We start from the raw sequence: 18,684 nt of genomic DNA, 5'->3' as shown, positions 1-18,684 counted from the left end.
GTGTTCCCTCCCCCAGTGGTCTCACTGTGTTCCCCCCCCCCCCCAGTGGTCTCACTGTGTTCTGCCCCCCCCTCCCCCAGTGGTCTCACTGTATTCCCCCCCCCCCCAGTGGTCTCACTGTGTTCCCCCCCCCCTCCCCCAGTGGTCTCACTGTGTTCCCCCCCCCCCCCCCAGTGGTCCCACTGTGTTCTGCCCCCCCTCCCAGTGGTCTCACTGTGTTCCCCCCCCCCCCCCCAGTGGTCTCACTGTGTTCCCCCCCCCCAGTGGTCTCACTGTGTTCTGCCCCCCCCCCCCAGTGGTCTCACTGTGTTCCCCCCCACCCCCAGTGGTCTCACTGTATTCCCCCCTCCCAGTGGTCTCACTGTGTTCCCCCCCCCCCCAGTGGTCTCACTGTGTCCCCCCCCCCCTCCCCCAGTGGTCTCACTGTGTTCTGCCCCCCCCCCCCCAGTGGTCTCACTGTGTTCTGCCCCCCCTCCCAGTGGTCTCACTGTATTCCCCCCCCCCCCCCCAGTGGTCTCACTGTGTTCTGCCCCCCCCCCCCAGTGGTCTCACTGTGTTCCCCCCCCCCCAGTGGTCTCACTGTGTTCCCCCCCCCCAGTGGTGTGCTACGTGGCGGACCGTAACGAGCTGCGGAGCCGTGTGATCCAGTGGCTGCAGACTGAGGTGGTGCCCGACGGCTGGTTCAACAAGGGCTCCAACTTCTCCGACATCCTGCTGCGCTACTTCAAGGTGGGCGTGGGCGTGGGCGAGGGGGAGGGGCTGGAGGCCTCACCGTACGCCGTCTGATCAGCGGGGGGCCAGGAGGGGGGCAGACCTGCAGGGGGCCGGTCTCTCCCCGTGTCTGCTCTCTCTAAGGCCCCGTCCACACGGGCGAAAACAATCTTTTCCCTCCGTCTAGCTGCAGAGACGCTGCAGTACATATCAAGGCCACTCTGTGGCGCTGGTTCTCCACCACTAAACGAAGAAGACAGGGAGAGAAAAAAAGCAGTATTTAAGCCTTTTAGATTGAGCAGAAAATACTTTTAATGTACAGTTAGTAATTAAATTTACCAAGGGGCTGTATTTAAAGCCACAAATATAATACAAATCAAATCCAACAATACAAATACGATGGATCTCTAGGTTCCCCTCCTGGGGGTGGGGGATACGTTTGAGTATCTGGTGTCCACATGAATCCGAACACGAAAACGCATAGGGCCGTTTTTATCTTACCCACCATGGGACCCGGTTTAAAAAAAGTGTGTTTTCGGCCACCGAGAACGCGGGGTCCGTCTGGAGGGTCGGCACAAATGCACAAGACGTATGCGTCTTCACGAAAAAAACGTTTCCGTGTGGACGGGGCCTTAGAGAAGCTGCAGCCTGCGAGCCAATCATTCACCAGGATGCAATGTTTCTCAGAACCATACCGCCAAACACACACACACTCAATTAAATTAAATTCAACCTTTTTTGTACATCCCTTTATCACAGGTACAGTCTCAAAGGGCATAACAGACTGTATATTTATGACACCACTGAAAAAATACCCGTTACCGCCCCCACCGTCCAACTCTAAGACGGCTGATAGGTGGGATGTCAGTAAACTTCAATGGGAGCCCGTCTCTGTCCTGTTTAATCCAAACCGCGGGGGGGCCTCTGTGTTCGTGGTTCTCTGTCGACTCAAAGCCCTCCTGGTGGGGGGAGGGGGGTCAGGCGGGGTGGCCAATCAGCCTCTCTCCCCCGGTGGGGGCTCTCTGCTGGTCTCGGTGGTCCGAGCTCGTGGACGGAGGATGAGTGCATGTTTACAGAGTGAACCCATGCTGTATGAATGTCAATATGCATGGATAATGTGTGTCTCTGCGTGTGTGTGTGTGTGTGTGTGTGTGTGCGTGTGTGCGTGCGTGCGTGCGTGCGTGACTGCGTGCGTGTGTGTGCGTGCTGTGCACGTGTCGACCTCATCATGTGGTCTAGGAGACAAGATTCCTAGCTGTGCTTGGAAAAGATCCTGATAATGTATCTCAAAAGATAGGAATACGTCTGTATGTATGTTGTGTCTGACCTCTGACCTTTGACCTCTGACCTCCAGACCTACGACAACGGCGACACCCAGCTGGACTCCTCAGAGCTGCTCAAGTTCATCCAGCACAACGACTCTAACGTGGACATGCAGTCCTACGCAGACCAGGAGAGCAACAGGCTGCTCAGGTAGCTGTCTGTCTGTCTGTCTGTCTGTCTGTCTGCCTGCCTGCCTGCCTGCCTGCCTGCCTGCCTGCCTGCCTGTTGGTCTGTCTGTCTGTTTGTCTGCCTGTCTGTCTGCCTGTCTGTCTGCCTGCTCATTTGTCTGTCTGAGTGTCTGTCTGTCTGAGTGTTCAGGTGTCTGTTTGTCTGTCTGTCTGTCTGTCTGTCTGTCTGTCTGTCTGTTCCCTCTGTCTCTCTGTCTCTCTGTCTGTCTGTGTGTGTATGCATGCCTGAGTTTGTGTCTTTGTTTAGACAATGCCTCTGTTTAGACAATTTATTAATTTAATAACCATTCTGCATGCCTCCTCCACTAATAACCATTCTGCGTGCCTCCTCCACTAATAACCATTCTGCATGCCTCCTCCATTAATAACCATTCTGCATGTCTCCTACATTAATAACCATTCTGCATGTCTCCTCCACTAATAACCATTCTGCATGCCTCCTCCATTAATAGCTTTCTGTTTGATACCAAAGTCCTCTATTGTGGCCCTTGGCCTACAAGCGTTCCGCTGCAGAGCAAACAGATGAATCCGTCGTAACACTGACCGGGGCTATTTTAGTCCCTGCTCCGTCTGCCACTGAACCCAATCCGTCAGGGCCCCTCTGAGACGGAGGACAACACAGGGCCCAGGGCCAGATAACACGGGGCCTGTTGTAGTGCCTGGGGTCTGTAGAGGCCCCCAGCGGGCCCCTAGTGTCTGTTAACACGAGCCTCCCTCTCTGCAGGAGCCTGTGTGTGGACGCCCTCATCGAGCTCTCAGACGACAACGCCGACTGGAAGCTCAGCTTCGACGAGTTCCTCAACTGCCTGAAGCCCGGCTTCAACCCGCCAGAGAAAAGTACGGTTCACATCAGGGGCCCGGCTAACATCAGGGTAACATCAGGGTAACATCAGAGTAACATCAGAGTAACATCAGGGTAACATCAGGGTAACATTAGGGTAACATCAACATAATATCAGGGTAACATCAGGGTAACATCAGAGTAACATCAGAGTAACATCAGGGTAACATCAGGGTAACATTAGGGTAACATCAACATAACATCAGGGTAACATCAGGGTAACATCAGACTAACATCAGGGCCCGGCTAACATCAGGGTAACATCAGGGTAACATCAGGGTAAAATCAGGGGCCCAGTATATATATATAATGTTGTATATATAAGAAACAATGGTAAATGTTTTAATGGTTTTATGAAGGTCCTATGTTTAAAAACAAAATGACCTCATGCTCTTATAGCTGCTAGCGTTAGGGTTAGAGAGAGGGTTGTTACTGATTACTATAGCTGCTAGCGTTAGGGTTAGAGAGAGGGTTGTTACTGATTACTATAGCTGCTAGCGTTAGGGTTAGAGAGAGGGTTGTTACTGATTACTATAGCTGCTAGCGTTAGGGTTAGAGAGAGGGTTGTTACTGATTACTATAGCTGCTAGCGTTAGGGTTAGAGAGAGGGTTGCTACTGATTACTTCTGCGCGTACTTCCACCGGGACGTTGACGAGGCAGACAGACGATGACCGGGGTAAAACCAGGCGGTCAGCAAAACAATCAGACTCACAATGGCCCACAGCCACGCTACCACTGCCTGTCTACCGGGGCTGACGTCAGGGGACAGGATCTGGGGGGAGGTCAGGGGTCAGGATCTTGGGGAAAGTCGGGATCTGGGGCAAAGGTCGGGATCTAGGGAAAGCTTCAGGAATCTGGGGGAAAGTTCACCGCTAAGCGAGGCTGCAGCCTGCTGGCCAAACATTCAGCAGGCTGGAATGTTTCTCAGAATCACACAACCTAACACACTCCCACACACACACTCATACACACACACACACACACTCATACACACTCATACACACACTCATACACATAAAAAAAACACACACACACACACACACTCATAGGCTCATATACTCCCACACACTCAAACACAACCAAACACACTCCGACACACTGATACAAACAAAACCTTTGTTAACTTTTTCGTGTGTGTGCATGTGTGTGTGTGTCTGTGTGTGTGTCTGTGTCTGTGTCTGTGTCTCTGCGTGTGCGTGTGTGCGTGTGTGCGCATGTGTGTGTGTGTGTCTGTGCCCCCCCTCAGAGTGCGCCCTGGAGGATGAGACCTACGAGGACGGGGCCGAGACGCAGGTGGAGTGCAACCGCTGCGTGTGCGCCTGTGGGAACTGGGTGTGCACCGCCATGACCTGCTCCGGTACGACGCCCCCACCCCCTGTCCCTACCCGTACCCCCTGTCCCTACCCGTACCCTGTCCCTACCGTACCCCCTGTCCCTACCGTACCCCCTGTCCCTACCGTACCCCCTGTCCCTACCGTACCCCCTGTCCCTACCCGTACCCCCTGTCCCTACCGTACCCCCTGTCCCTACCCGTACCCCCTGTCCCTACCGTACCCCCTGTCCCTACCCGTACCCCCTGTCCCTACCGTACCCCCTGTCCCTACCCGTACCCCCTGTCCCTACCGTACCCCCTGTCCCCACCGTACCCCCTGTCCCTACCGTACCCCCTGTCCCTACCCGTACCCCCTGTCCCTACCGTACCCCCTGTCCCTACCGTACCCCCTGTCCCTACCGTACCCCCTGTCCCTACCCGTACCCCCTGTCCCTACCCGTACCCCCTGTCCCTACCCGTACCCTGTCCCTACCGTACCCCCTGTCCCTACCGTACCCCCTGTCCCTACCGTACCCCCTGTCCCTACCCGTACCCTGTCCCTACCGTACCCCCTGTCCCTACCGTACCCCCTGTCCCTACCCGTACCCTGTCCCTACCGTACCCCCTGTCCCTACCGTACCCCCTGTCCCTACCCGTACCCCCTGTCCCTACCCGTACCCCCTGTCCCTACCGTACCCCCTGTCCCTACCGTACCCCCTGTCCCTACCCGTACCCTGTCCCTACCCGTACCCCCTGTCCCTACCGTACCCCCTGTCCCTACCCGTACCCCCTGTCCCTACCGTACCCTGTCCCTACCCGTACCCCCTGTCCCTACCGTACCCTGTCCCTACCGTACCCCCTGTCCCTACCGTACCCCCTGTCCCTACCGTACCCCCTGTCCCTACCGTACCCCCTGTCCCTACCCGTACCCCCTGTCCCTACCCGTACCCCCTGTCCCTACCCGTACCCCCTGTCCCTACCGTACCCCCTGTCCCTACCCGTACCCCCTGTCCCTACCCGTACCCCCTGTCCCTACCGTACCCCCTGTCCCTACCCGTACCCCCTGTCCCTACCGTACCCCCTGTCCCTACCCGTACCCCCTGTCCCTACCGTACCCCCTGTCCTTACCGTACCCCCTGTCCCTACCGTACCCCCTGTCCCTACCCGTACCCCCTGTCCCTACCCGTACCCCCTGTCCCTACCGTACCCCCTGTCCCTACCGTACCCCCTGTCCCTACCCGTACCCCCTGTCCCTACCCGTACCCCCTGTCCCTACCCGTACCCCATGCTCTTGTTTCAGCAGGGCCCCCAGAGCCACGAGGGTCAAAGTACTGCTCTCTCTCGGACCCCCAAAGCCGCTGGGTCAGAGGGGGACTGCTGCCCCACCTTTCATCCGTGGCCTGCTGGTTAAGGAGTTGGACCGGTAACCGGAGGGTGGCCGGTTCGAATCCCCACCAGTTGGCAAAAGTGTGGAGGGGGGAGTAGTAGAGCAGCACTCTCCTAAGTCCTCATCCACAGATGAGGTGCCCTTGAGCTAGGCACCTGAAGCCCCCACCTGCCCCCCGGGCGCTGCACTGCGGCTGCCCACCGCTCCGGGGGTGCCGGTGTACCCCCGTGTGTGTGGACCTCTGACCGGGTCTCTCCTCTGAGAGTGTGTGTGTGTTCACCGGCTCCCGGACGGGTCAAAAGCAGAGAAAGAATTTCCCCCAAAAAGGGACAATAAAGGATAAGCTAACTTCATGAAGGACTCATGAAGATGTACTCAGCGTCTGTCTGTGTTCACGGCCTTCATGCTGTTCCTCCGCTCCGCAGCGACACCCATAAAGGGGGGGTCGGGGGGGGAGGCCTTGAGGGACCCGGCTGAAACCGGTCTCTGTGTTTATCTCGCTGCAGACAAGGCGGCGTTGGTGGACGAGTCGGCCGACGCGGGCGCTGAGGTCACCGAGGAGGAGTGGAACCGTCGCGTCGCCGAGCTCAACAAACACCAGGTGGGTCGCCTGGCTCCTCCCCCTGGCCCCTCCCCCTGGCTCCTCCCCCCTGGCTCCTCCCCCTGGCTCACCCCCTGGCTCCTCCCCCTGGCTCCTCTTCCCCCCCCTCCCTCCCCAGGTGTAAAGCTCAGCTGATAGCGGAAATAATAGCATAATCATAATAATAATATTATTATGTCAATGCTATAACTGTTTTCAGGCCATGTGGTCGTTTTAAAGGTTTCAAACTAAGGAAACTCCCCCATTAGTCGTATCGACTATGCAATGAGTAATACCAAAAATAGCCTTTATTTTTTAAGGTGATGGTTTTTCTTTAAGATAAGGGTTGTGAAAGGGGTTCTCTTCTGACTTTCTCTCTGGTCCATCGGTCAGCTCTTTCCACCACCACAATACAATTCAGTACATTTCTGGAATCTTTCTAGTCCATTTGATTCTAAAACCTATTTATACGCACAATGCAGTTTTGGAACCTGTCCAGTGTCCAGAAAGAAAATCAAGTTCTAGAGCCAGTAAAGAATCCTTTCATACCGACCATCCAATCATGGGTCATCGAGTGCCCTCCCTGGTAAACGCTCGTTCCATTTGCATATTGCCAGTGGTTGTGTTTGCTATGACTGGCTGAAAGCCAAGCTGGTGAGTGGGTGAGTCAGGGCAGGAGCTGTACAGTTTCAGGCAGTTCTAAAATTCGGTTCTAAAACAGTTGTCCAAACAAAAACACTTTGATCCCTCTGAGTCCAATTTTCATTCGATTAGATTCCAAACTATCTGTTTATGTTGACCGGGAGCTTTTCAATGAAACAGCTTTTCACGTAATGCTATGAGTTCAGGCTTAGACTTCGGTCTGGGCATGGGTTCAAAACACAAAACACAAATAGCCTGGGTCAACGGACACCGATTACATTCCGATGTCCGACTCATTCGGGTTGCTGATGATGACGTTCCTTGTGTTTGAAACAGGAGACCGTTGAGAAGATGAAGGCCAGCACCAAGGAGGTCTGAACACAGGAAGGAGGAGATGACATCACTTCCTCTCCACTTGAAGATGTCTCTTTAGGGCCCTGTGGTTTCAATGATTTATTTGTTTCATGATTCTTTCCTGTGTTAATTATTATGCTTTTTTATATGTGTGTGTCTTTGTCTTTGTGCCAACGTTTGTTCGATTCTGGGGGCAACCTTAAGTATTATCCTAGCAGGTCCTTGTGTACCAGTGGCCTACTGACTGGTTTGATCCCAGTACTAAGATTTCCACCCACTACACACGGGGGATAGACTTTATTCTGTCTTCAAAGAGAAGTCCTTTGTATTATTGTGTGAGTGACCACGTGATGGAACAGAACTGGACTGAACACTGAGATCGGTTTGGATCACACAGGATCAGAAAGGGTTCCATCTTGACATCCAGACCAGAGCGGCTCGTCTCCGGGGCCCCGGGGGGGCCGGGCAGGGCCGGGGCCCGGGAGGGCCAGGGGGCCGGTAGGCCCTTCCATCGTACACTACATGAACGATGCACTTCTTCGTATTATTGTATTCTATCTCCTCGCGCCTTTTTAACGTGCGTTTACATTTCCACGGCCCGTTATAAGCTGGTATCGTACAGCGAATGCAATCTTAGTTTTCTACCGCCGACACGATCAACTCATATGTATCACATGTTATATATCCTACGTTAATCTCTCGACATGTAAATGAAACGCTCCCCTGTTATGCTCCTCAGCACTCTCTCTCTCTCTCTCTCTCTGTCTCTCTCTCTCTCTCTCTCTCATTCTCTCTGTCTCTCTCTGTGTCTCTGTCCCTCTGTGGTGCTCTTCCATGTGTAGATATCTGTTGGCTAAGTCAGAAGAAGCTTCCAGGCACGCCGTCTGATTCAGATAACACGTGTAGAACGGGGGGAGAGGCGAAACCAAAGCTGTTGTGGCGAGTGTTTAATGAAATGTAACAGAATCTCTTCCAGGTGAACCATCACTCTGGACCCAGCAACAACACTATACCTGTACTCTGAGAATCACTTACAGAAGGACTAGCCTGACTGTTGACTAAAGTTACTTAGACGCATCAAATACTAAGTGCATATATGGTGTGTGTGTGTGTGTGTGTGTGTGTGTGTGTGTGTGTGTGTGTGTGTGTGTGTGTGAGAGAGAGATGGTGACCGAGTGTGAGTGTGTGTGTGTGTGTGTGTGTGTGCAGTGCTGAGGGTAGTGTTTTGATTCGTGGTTGTGGGTCACGATGCCTCAGCGATATTGAAGAGCTGTGAGGAACGCAGTGCCTTAGACCGCTGTTCGGTCACTCACCACATCCAGGAACGTGTGTTTGGCAGAAGGCTGGTACGAGACTCAGTGCTGTACGAGACCCAGTGCTTGGTGATTGTTCGCCCGTCCCATGTTTGTGTGACTGCATATAGATACAAGCTTGATCTTTTATATTCTACTAGAAGTGCACAGACTGTAAGGTATATGTATGTATGCCAATAAACCCTATATAAACAACAACCTCAGCGATATGTCACCATCGTGATGGGACTTTATTTTAAGATAAAACCACGTAGTAACCAGCAGAATCAGAATCACCTTAGTACATGATAATACAATTATTAGGCTTGGTTCCTCAACAGACACAGCAGCCTGCAACAATACAAGATAAAGTAAATAAAGATAAGTTCAAAATAAAAATAAGTACAAATAAGTACCAGGATAGCTCACAATAATGAAGGGATACATAAGGCCTAAGGGAATATGGCAGATAGGATACATATCGGTACATCTGTGTGATTCCCATTCCAAACACGACGTCAACGTGCTTCTGCATTATGCAATCGACCGGGGGGTTACATAATGGGTCTCCCAAACCGGGCCGACCAATGGGTTTCACTGGCGCTGACAACCCCTTTAACCTTAAAGTTCATTCGGAAAACATTTTTATTCCTACATTTAAAGATCTTGAATTAGAAACTGGATCTAACCGTTTCTAGTGCATCCTCCTAAATAAGCAATAGAAAAGTCAATATAGTCGGAGTTCATTGGAGTTTGTATTACCGAAAAATTGCCACCGCAAATAATTACTACTATAAACCGGAAAAATACCTAAAATAATTCCCGTAAGTCGGTGTTTTAAATTCATTGAGGTAATTAAAGTTGTTTGGTGAACATGTGTTGCATCTTTATCTCCAGTAAAAACCTGTTACACCCGCTGCAACATGACGGACAGGGAGACCGACCAATGAACGCCCTCTATTGGCCCTGCGGAGGAGGGACCCACCCTCCAGCCCACCCCGGAACCAGGACCGCTCATAACCGCTCATAGCAACGCTGAGCCCCGACTGCTGAACTCAGCTTACGGCGGCGCTCGACGGGATGGTCATGTCCCTTTTTGATTGACAGTTGATCCTGACCCACATCTCGGAGCGGCTCGAAAGCTGAACGTCCCGGCAGCACCAGTGTCGACACTTTCGCGTCTTCTTTCGGCCTAAACGCGTTTTAACAGCCAGTGATCCAGAAGCTGCCACAGTCCTCCTGGCTTTCTATTGGTGGAGGAACTTAGAGAAGAATCCCTCGGCGGCTGAAGCTGAAGATCCGCCCCTCCTGCTCCTCCTGGTCTGAGTCCGACATGGAGCCCCTGGACGCCGCAGGACCCGCAGTTCCCGCGGGACCCGGACCCGGGGTCCTGGACTACTCCCGTCTCCAGCTCAGCACCCTGAGCGCGGAGAGCCTCGGCGAGGAGCGGAGGACCGACACGGTTGAGTTGTACCTCCACCACAACCGTCTGGCCTCCCTGCCCCTCTCCGTCCTCCTCTTCTCCAACCTCCAGTTGCTGGACATCAGCAACAACGGCCTGTCCGTCCTCAGTGAGGACATCACCCGGCTGACCAAGCTGAAGACCTTAATCGCCAAGAACAACCGCCTGGACGAGGCCTCACTGCCCAAGGAGTTCGGCTCCATGCAGCTGGAGACGCTGAACTTCAGCGGGAACCGCTTCGAGGAGATCCCGCTCCAGTGCACCAAGCTGCGGCGCCTGCAGTCCCTCTCGATGGGGGGGAACCGCCTGAGGAGCATCCCCGCGGAGATCGAGGACCTCACCAGGTAGGGCTGGCCTTTCTCTCCCGGTCCGTCTCAAACGTCCCAGGACACTAGTTGGTTGTGGGTAACTTGTCGTTATACTCGTGACTTGGTGATCTAGAAGCGAGCTTTTCAATATAATTAGATTTAAATGATAAAGTGGTGTTCTTACAAAACAGCTTCAATATGATCAATACCAGATGTGAGGTAACGTTAATGATTGGTTGCTTGTCAGGGTGAGTGTTTTAAATAGGACTCTTCATCCACGGCCTCACTGATGATGATGATGATGATGATGATGATGATGATGATGATTCGTTGTTAGACCAAGGGGGTCAGGATCAGGTGGGGGTGGGGTCAGGACCAGGGGGGTTCTGTCTCTAGAGGGGTTCTGTCTCTAGAGAGGGGTTCTGTCTCTAGAGAGGGGTTCTGTCTCTAGAGGGGTTCTGTCTCTAGAGAGGGGTTCTGTCTCTAGAGGGGTTCTGTCTCTAGAGGGGTTCTGTCTCTAGAGAGGGGTTCTGTCTCTAGAGGGGTTCTGTCTCTAGAGAGGGGTGAGCAGCAAAATAGGTGAGCGGTAGGATGTGTAACGATACACAAAAGTCACGGTTCGGTACGTACCTCGGTTTTTAAGTCACAGTACGGTAAGGTTAATAGTTAAGGGGAAAGTTTAAAAAAATCGAAAAACCTTTACATTTGCCATATTAACGCTTTGTACGCCACATTTACAAACCGCGGCACATCTTTGTAACCGCACCGAAGTGCCTGTACTGTGACGAATACATGTACCGTTACACCCCTAGTGAGCCGTGCCTTTTAAAATGTCTAGTCAACACGTCAACCTACCTGACCTTTAGCATGACATGTCTGCCACCAACTAGGCGTAGTCTATATAAGGAAGTCTATTACCTTTGTGTGTTTGCACTGAGGATGGTCTGAATGGGACTGAAAACGTTTTGCACGCACTTTGGGTAGCACTTTTGTTGGGAAAAATAGTCTGCCTAGTTACTTGAACAGATAAACTGAGACGGAGAGGAGATAAAATTGTCGGCACGAGGGCCTCGGATTTATTTAGTAAGGTGAAAAAGGTTATACTGAGCTATAGAGCGTAAGAGATCGAGCGAGCGAAAATGTCTAAGTCCCTTACAGCGCTGAGGTCGTCCGGAGCTTTGCCTCTGTAGAGGTTCTGCTTCAAGTGAGGATGATGTCCTTCAGAGTGTATCAGTCTTATGTGTTTTCTTCTAGCGAATTGTGTGTTGCGAGTTGTGGGAGTCAAGGCTGGTGTTGGGGTTTCTCGAGAGCACCTGCCTGGCCTTGAGCACCCGGGCTGCGGCCGAGTGTTATCAGCAGATAGATTCGAATGAGTGTCTGCATTGTGTGAGCCTCTGACGGCCTCTATTGTTGGGACATGTCTTCAACATGGGCCTTAACATGGGCCTATATCTGTACTGTATATGTGGTGTGTTTGTTAGGTTATTTTGGCCATCACTTTACACTTTTATGCAATAAAAACGAATTGTTGCATCGGCTACATGGTGTGCCAGTTACGCTCCTTTTATTGTTGTCAAGAAAGGCAATTCTGTATGGTGTCTTCGAATGTATTTGATAATTTCAGGCACAGATAGTTTCACTTCCTATCAGCCCTGATTCTGGCTCTAGAAGAGGGGTGCTAGGAGAGGGATTCTGGCGCTAGAAGAGGACGTGTTATTCCAGCAGTCCTTCAATGTGAACTTCCTCATCTTAAGTCTAAATCACTCTTGAACCTTTTCCCCGTTTGGCTGCCCACTGGTTCATGGACTGGTCCAGGCCAGTGGGGGTCTGCCAACTGGTTCAGGGACTGGGCTGGTCCAGGCCATGTGGGGGGTCTTCTACAGGCCAGTCGGGGGGCTGCCATGTCTGCAGGAGTCTTAATGCAGAGTTTGTTTTGGATCTCAATGCCCACTTTAAGTGGTATTAATGTTATCCACAGTTAGGGTAGACTTTGCATTAGGTTGTTAATATCCAAACACCTCTGCTATTCACCTTGACACATCTAATAATATAGATAGCGGCCTGTTTTATGGAAGGGTAATATTTATGGTTTGAGACATTTTCTGATTTATGAGTCAAGTCGTCCTGCTATAGGAGCGTGGTGGCGGACTGCGTCCTTGGTCATGTCAACATAAGAGAGACCTGAGTGGGTGAACTCCATGTCCTCTCCCGCTCCCTGCTGGAGAAGGGGCCTGCACGAGGAGGGTGGGGGGTGTAGGTGGGGTAGGGGGTAGGGAGGGGGGGGGGGGGGGGGGAGGGGGGGGCTCTGGCACCAAGGACAAATGAGCCCCTCTCTCCCAGTAGCTGCATCATCAGTTTCCCCAGCAGCAGGACGGGCCTGCTCTGCGGCCGCTAACCCCTCTCTGGCTCCGGGCCTCCACCGCCTCTGAAGCGGCCCGGTGGACCAGAGGCCTGGTGGACCAGAGGCCTGGTCTCTCCCCTCTGACAGTCTCTCCCCCCTGACGGTGTGCGGTCTCTCTCCCCTGACGGTCTCTCTCCCCTGACGGTCTCTCCCCCCTGACGGTGTGCGGTCTCTCCCCCCTGACGGTCTCTCTCCCCTGACGGTCTCTCCCCCCTGACAGTGTGCGGTCTCTCCCCCCTGACGGTCTCTCTCCCCTGATGGTCTCTCCCCTGACTGTGTGCGGTCTCTCCCCCCCCGATGGTCTCTCCCCCCTGACGGTCTCTCGCCCCGCTGACGGTTTCTCTCCCTGCTGACGGTCACCCCCCCAACGGTATCTCCCCCCCTGACGGAGTCGGTCTCTCTCCCCCCTGACGGTCTCTCCCCGCTGATGGTCTCTCTCTCTGGTGACGGTCTCCCCCCCCAACGGTCTCTCTCCCCGCTGATGGTCTCTCTCCCCCCTGACGGTCTCTCTCCCCCCTGCAGCCTGGAGCTCCTGTATCTGGGGGGGAACTTCATCACCTCCATCCCGGCGGAGCTGGCCAACCTGCCCTACCTCAGCTACCTGGGGCTGTGTGACAATCGCATCCAGGGGGTCCCACCGCAGCTCACCAGGTACAGAGAAGGGGCTCCTGGTTAGTAAAGCGCTTTGAGGGGCCGCTGGTTAGTAAAGCGCTGTGAGGGGCCCCTGGTTAGTTCAGCGCTGTGAGGGGCCATTGGTTAGTAAAGCGCTGTGAGGGGCCCCTGGTAAGTTCAGCGCTGTGAGGGGCCCCTGGTTAATAAAGCACTGTGAGGGGCCCCTGGTTAGTTCAGCGCTGTGAGGGGCCCCTGGTTAGTTCAGCACTGTGAGGGGCCCCTGGTTAGTTCAGCACTGTAAACGCTCACCTGTTTCCCCAGGCTCCACTCCCTGCGCTCGCTCAGCCTGCACAACAACCTGCTGACCTACTTGCCGCGCGAGATCCTCAGTCTGGTGCGGCTGCAGGAGCTCAGTCTCCGCGGCAACCCGCTGGTGGTGCGCTTCGTCAAGGAGATGACCTACGACCCCCCCTCGCTGCTGGAGCTGGCGGGGCGCACGGTGAAGAGCCGCAACGTGCCGTACTCGCGCTGCGACCTGCCCGCCAACCTGCTGCACTACCTGGACCTGGCCAGCAAGTGCCCCAACCCCAAGTGTGCCGGTGAGAACCCCTCCCTGACCCCCCCTCTGACCCCGCCCTGACCCCCCCTCTGACCCCCCTCTGACCTCCCTCTGACCCCCCTCTGACCCCCCTCTGACCCCCCTCTGACCCCCGCCCTGAGCCGACCCAGGCTGCTGAAGGCCTTGTTGTTGTTTTGGTCTTTTTTACATTAGCACTAACTGGCCCTTAATGTACACACTTATTGTATGTTGTACGTCCCGACACTTAAAAACAGTCCTTCGCATGGTGCCATCAGGTTCACCTCCTTGTGATGGCGCCGCCGGAGGGGCAGCCTGTTGCAACAGCTCAGTCCCTTTTTCTATTATTGCATCTTTCTATATTCCATGGGCTGCTGTCACAAGTGAATTTCCCATGTGTGGGATGAAATAAAGTTCTTATCTTATCGTATCCTAGCTATCTCTGTTGTAAAGGGGAAAGGGTTGACCTAGTGGTTGTTAGTGCTTGGCACTTGGTTCTATGGACGTCCTTACTGTACAGACAGAGATATATTGTTGTTTCTCTTACTTCTGACAAATGTACTTATTCTGATTCACTTTAAATGAAAGCGTCTGCTTAATGCCCTATATTTAAATGTTGGGCATTTAGACACTTTTACCCAAAGCGACTCACACCGGTTAATGCACACATTCACACACCGACAGTGGAGTCGACCACGCAAGGCGACAGCCAGCTGGTCAGGAGCAGTCAGGGTGAGGCATCTTGCTCAGGGTCACCTCGACACTCAGCTAGGAGGAGCTAGGATTTTTCCAAATGGTTAACCGATTCCTTTCTGTTGACCTAATTTGGTCTGGTTCTTCTCACAGCACGACAGGGTGTGTGACACATAGAAACAACATCCTGTATCAAACATGACGTGATCCAATACAGCGCTGATCATAAAACAATATCACATGATAAAGGTTTGCTAGTCGGACTGGTCTGCTACAGGAAGCCGTCTAAACAAGGGGTTTTCAAATTGGATGAATGTGAGTCTCCCCTTAGAGTAGGTAAGGACAGCTGAGCCCCCCCCCCCCCCAAAAAAAGTTTCCCGTCCGCCTGACTTAACACACGCCTCTTCAGTAAATGTCATCTTTTGTGTGTTCCAGGCAATGATGGCTTTCAATAACTAATCAAATTTTTATTTTATTTTAAGTGCATTCCTAAACCATTCTTTGCAACAGCAAATAATTTCCAACTTCATGCAGGCCTAATTGAGGCTACTTTTAAAATCACTGAACATCAGTAGGCCTATCCACAAGTCAACAAAACAAAGCTACAACCGACGACACCCGACGGCTGTAATCGGCGCTGTGTGTCTGGGCCTTAAGCGCATATTTGAAAGAGATGCACATCGTCTCGAAAAAAATCAGCACAATGTACAGCTCTCCAATCAATGAACGACAACGGTATGTTATGAGATCGAACAGACTCACATATTTTCATCAAATTTGTTAACGATTTCTGCCACATAAAACCTCAGATTTAAACAACAAACAAAATGCGCCAAATTCACATCATTTGCGCTACGAGCAGCATCAACCCTATGGCCCAACCAATTCATGCATTCAAGACAACACAACTTTGACTTTCAATTTAATCGTCCATATCAGTGGGAACAATGAGGCCTCGCTTTTGATGCGCAGATGTGTTCAATGCGGGGCTGCACTGCAGAGAGAAATGAACGCGAGTCGTCCTCCACCTGCAGCCTTGATCTGTATTTGTTTTTAATCAGGGTCAGTGCGGAAAACCCACACTCACACAAGTAGTTGGAGGTGAAGGGGATTAGGACACATAGCCTTTGTGGAGATCTGGGGGAACTCGCTCTCCACAGAAAACCAGAAACGCATTCATGATCATATTTCCTACTTTCTTTGCTGGGTCCTGTCTCCTCCCTCAATGCTGACTTCTGGTGACTTGGGACAAGGAAATGATGCAATTTAAAACTAATAAACACACGCACAATTACAGATATCAATAGAGCTGCATACAGATGTGTATTTTTTCTTTGCTCATTGCATGTCGCGCCTCCCCTGTGGCTCTTTGGTGCCCCCCAGGGGAGGCGCGCCTCACGTATTGAAAACCGCTGGTCTAAACCATTCATCTGTGTCTCGCCCTCCTTTCCCAGCGTTGTTTACCCTGCACTTCCTGTCAGACTCTCACCGGGTCGCCGGGTTTTACACCCCCCCCCGCCCTCCTTCTGTTGCAGGCGTGTACTTTGACTCATGCGTGCGCCACATCAAGTTCGTGGACTTCTGCGGGAAGTACCGTCTGCCCCTGATGCACTACCTGTGCTCCCCGGAGTGCACGTCGCCCTGCAGCTCCAACCCGCAGAGCGACGCCGAGTCGGAGGACGAGAGCAGCGTGCCCGCGGACCGCCTGCAGAGGGTGCTGCTGGGATAGCAGAGACGCTCCAGGGACCGCCCCCTTTGGACTCCACCTTTTGTACCGGCCCCCCGCCTATGCACGTAACACTTAGCACCCAGCCCACGCTGGAATGTATGCACCAGCAAGGGCCCACCAGAGTGTAGCTCTATAGATATAGAACGGATAGAAATGGAAAACAAACATGGTCCTCCTCATTTCATTCACCGGGATATATAGATATATATCGATATAGATATAGATATAATAAGCTCATTTGCTGTACAGGTAAAGGAATTGTTCTCAGTGCATCCTTTGGTGTCTTTACAATCATCGCTAGGTCAAGAGGAGCAGAATCAGGACGTCTCTGTCGCTGCAGCAGTTATTCTGTTTCCCTGACGTCAGGATGTGCACCACACAGAGCTGCACCCTGGTCCTCAGTGGTCCTGGTCCTCAGTGGTCCTGGTCCTCAGTAGTCCAGGCCTGGTTCTCAGTATTCCTGGTCTCCTGGTCCTCAGTGGTCCTGGTCCTCAGTAGTCCTGGTCTCCTGGTCCTTAGTAGTCCAGGCTTCCTGGTCACAGCCCCACCATCCCACTGGTACCTGGGCTACTGGGCTAGACTGGGCAGAGCACCTTCCCAGCACCCCCTTCTGGGCGAACGGGGAACAGCAGTCCCGCTCTGACGCTGAGCCAGTGGTCCCAGCGGGTCGGGCCCCGGGTCTGGTGTGTAGAGGGCTCTGCGTGACTGGGGACCATCTGGTGCTCTGCTACACTGTCCATCATCCGGCTTCTCCAAACGGAGCCGATTGCATTAGCATCACATCATAGGCCCTAGAGAGATGGGAGACCAGGACCCCCCCCAGGGCCGGTCTGAACCAGGACCCCCCAGGGCCGGTCCAAAGGGGTCCGTTTGAGACCTCTCGACCAAGGTGGTGAACCGTACCAGCGGTAACCTGTACCAGCGGTAACCCGTACCAGCGGTAATGACCTCCAACCAGCCGGTTGGAGGAATGTAGGTCCAGAGACAAACACTCTGGTGAGCTTCAATCAGCGAGATGACCTGTCCATGGAAGTAGAACGCATACATCTTCAGGAATATATGGGGAAATGGACAAAGTATTATTTTTTAATAATTGCCAAACACAAATTCACCCGTCTTTAGATGAAGGTAAACTGAACCCCGACCTGGTTGAGTTGGGGTTCAGAGAACGCCTTCATGTTACAGAGCACCGCGCTGAGACGTGCCTTACTGATACTGACTTCTAACAGAAATGAAACAATGTGATATTTGCACCCTTTAATGTGATATGATTAACCATTTAGCCTGTATATTGGTTATCTTTTGTAACAAATGGTACTGCTTTTATACAAATGTGACTCAAGCACATGTGGAAACGCAAATAACTTTTTAGCGGTGCCTCTGAATAGAGGAGGCATTATGGTGTGTATTTATGGACTAATGTTTACTCACTGTGTATAAAACAATAATAAAGAGTGATTTTAAGGCTTTGTTTGTGCTTGTGGGTCAATTTATATTTTAACCTCCACGATGTGGTCGATAAAACTCCCATTTTACCCGTCACATGAATATCTTTCCTGGAAATGCAGCCTTTAGTCATGACATCTGTTTGAGGTTTGGGGATCTGTGTGTTTCCGAGTTTGGCTTCTACCGTCTCAGCTCTTTGTGGTCTGGGCTGAAGAGGCCTCGTGTGAAGGCCTCTTCTTCCACCCAGAACACGGCAGGGTGAATGCATTCTGCCTCCCTGCGTGTGCTAAGCCCTGCTACATCCAGTGTTGCCAGATTGGGCCCAATCTGGCGACACTGGCTGCAGGGTGCTGCATCCAGGGTCTCCATATTGGGCGGGAAATCTGGCCCAATCTGGCAACACTGGCTACGTCTAGTGCCAGGGAGCCCCTCAATACTCGGGGGCATTTCTTCCCCTATCTCAGCCTCTCTCCATCCCCATGCCTGCCCCTTTGTTCCGCCTCAGGCGGCTGGCTGCCCGGAGCCTTCCATGGGGCAGTGGTTGTATGTTTGTCTCCATCCCCGAGTTGGAGCCCCAAGCTGTGCTCTTGTCCTCCCCTCGGCCCCCCTCCAGCTCCCTGCCTTCACTCACAGTGCGGAGTCTCCCTCCTGCGGTCGCCTCCGCCGCGTGTGTGTGTGTGCGTGGAGGAGTTGTGTTACCCCTGCAGGTGGTTGTGTGTGTTTTGTGTGACTGAGCGAGGGGAAGGCGGTGGTGTCCTGCAACCTGAGAGGAGGACCCTCTGGTGGAGCCATGGTGACAGGAGAGCGACATCAGGGAGATGAACC

The 18,684-nt window shown here is 52.9% G+C and overlaps 2 protein-coding genes across 2 annotated transcripts in view; both read left to right on the top strand.

The window, feature by feature from the left end:
• The window catches only part of fstl1b (follistatin-like 1b), a 23,207-nt gene extending 14,357 nt beyond the window's left edge, over positions 1–8,850 (top strand). Inside the window, exons 6-11 of the mRNA XM_079733707.1 lie at positions 599–729; positions 2,066–2,184; positions 2,947–3,059; positions 4,311–4,421; positions 6,270–6,364; positions 7,322–8,850. Of these exons, the coding sequence (XP_079589833.1) occupies positions 599–729; positions 2,066–2,184; positions 2,947–3,059; positions 4,311–4,421; positions 6,270–6,364; positions 7,322–7,363 (611 nt within the window). The 3' untranslated portion in view covers positions 7,364–8,850. The remainder of the gene's footprint in view (positions 1–598; positions 730–2,065; positions 2,185–2,946; positions 3,060–4,310; positions 4,422–6,269; positions 6,365–7,321) is intronic.
• A 906-nt stretch (positions 8,851–9,756) lies between these two features.
• lrrc58b (leucine rich repeat containing 58b) lies at positions 9,757–17,821 on the top strand. Its single transcript, XM_079731790.1, has 4 exons — positions 9,757–10,437; positions 13,325–13,453; positions 13,736–14,013; positions 16,220–17,821. Exons 1-4 carry the CDS (start codon positions 9,965–9,967, stop codon positions 16,411–16,413), a joined length of 1,074 nt encoding a protein of 357 aa, XP_079587916.1. The 5' UTR covers positions 9,757–9,964; the 3' UTR covers positions 16,414–17,821.
• Positions 17,822–18,684: the final 863 nt, after the last annotated feature.

The sequence above is a fragment of the Pollachius pollachius genome (genome assembly GCF_949987615.1).
Source record: "Pollachius pollachius genome assembly, chromosome: 3".
NCBI lineage: Eukaryota > Metazoa > Chordata > Actinopteri > Gadiformes > Gadidae > Pollachius > Pollachius pollachius.
This window is presented reverse-complemented; position numbering and strand designations above follow the sequence as displayed.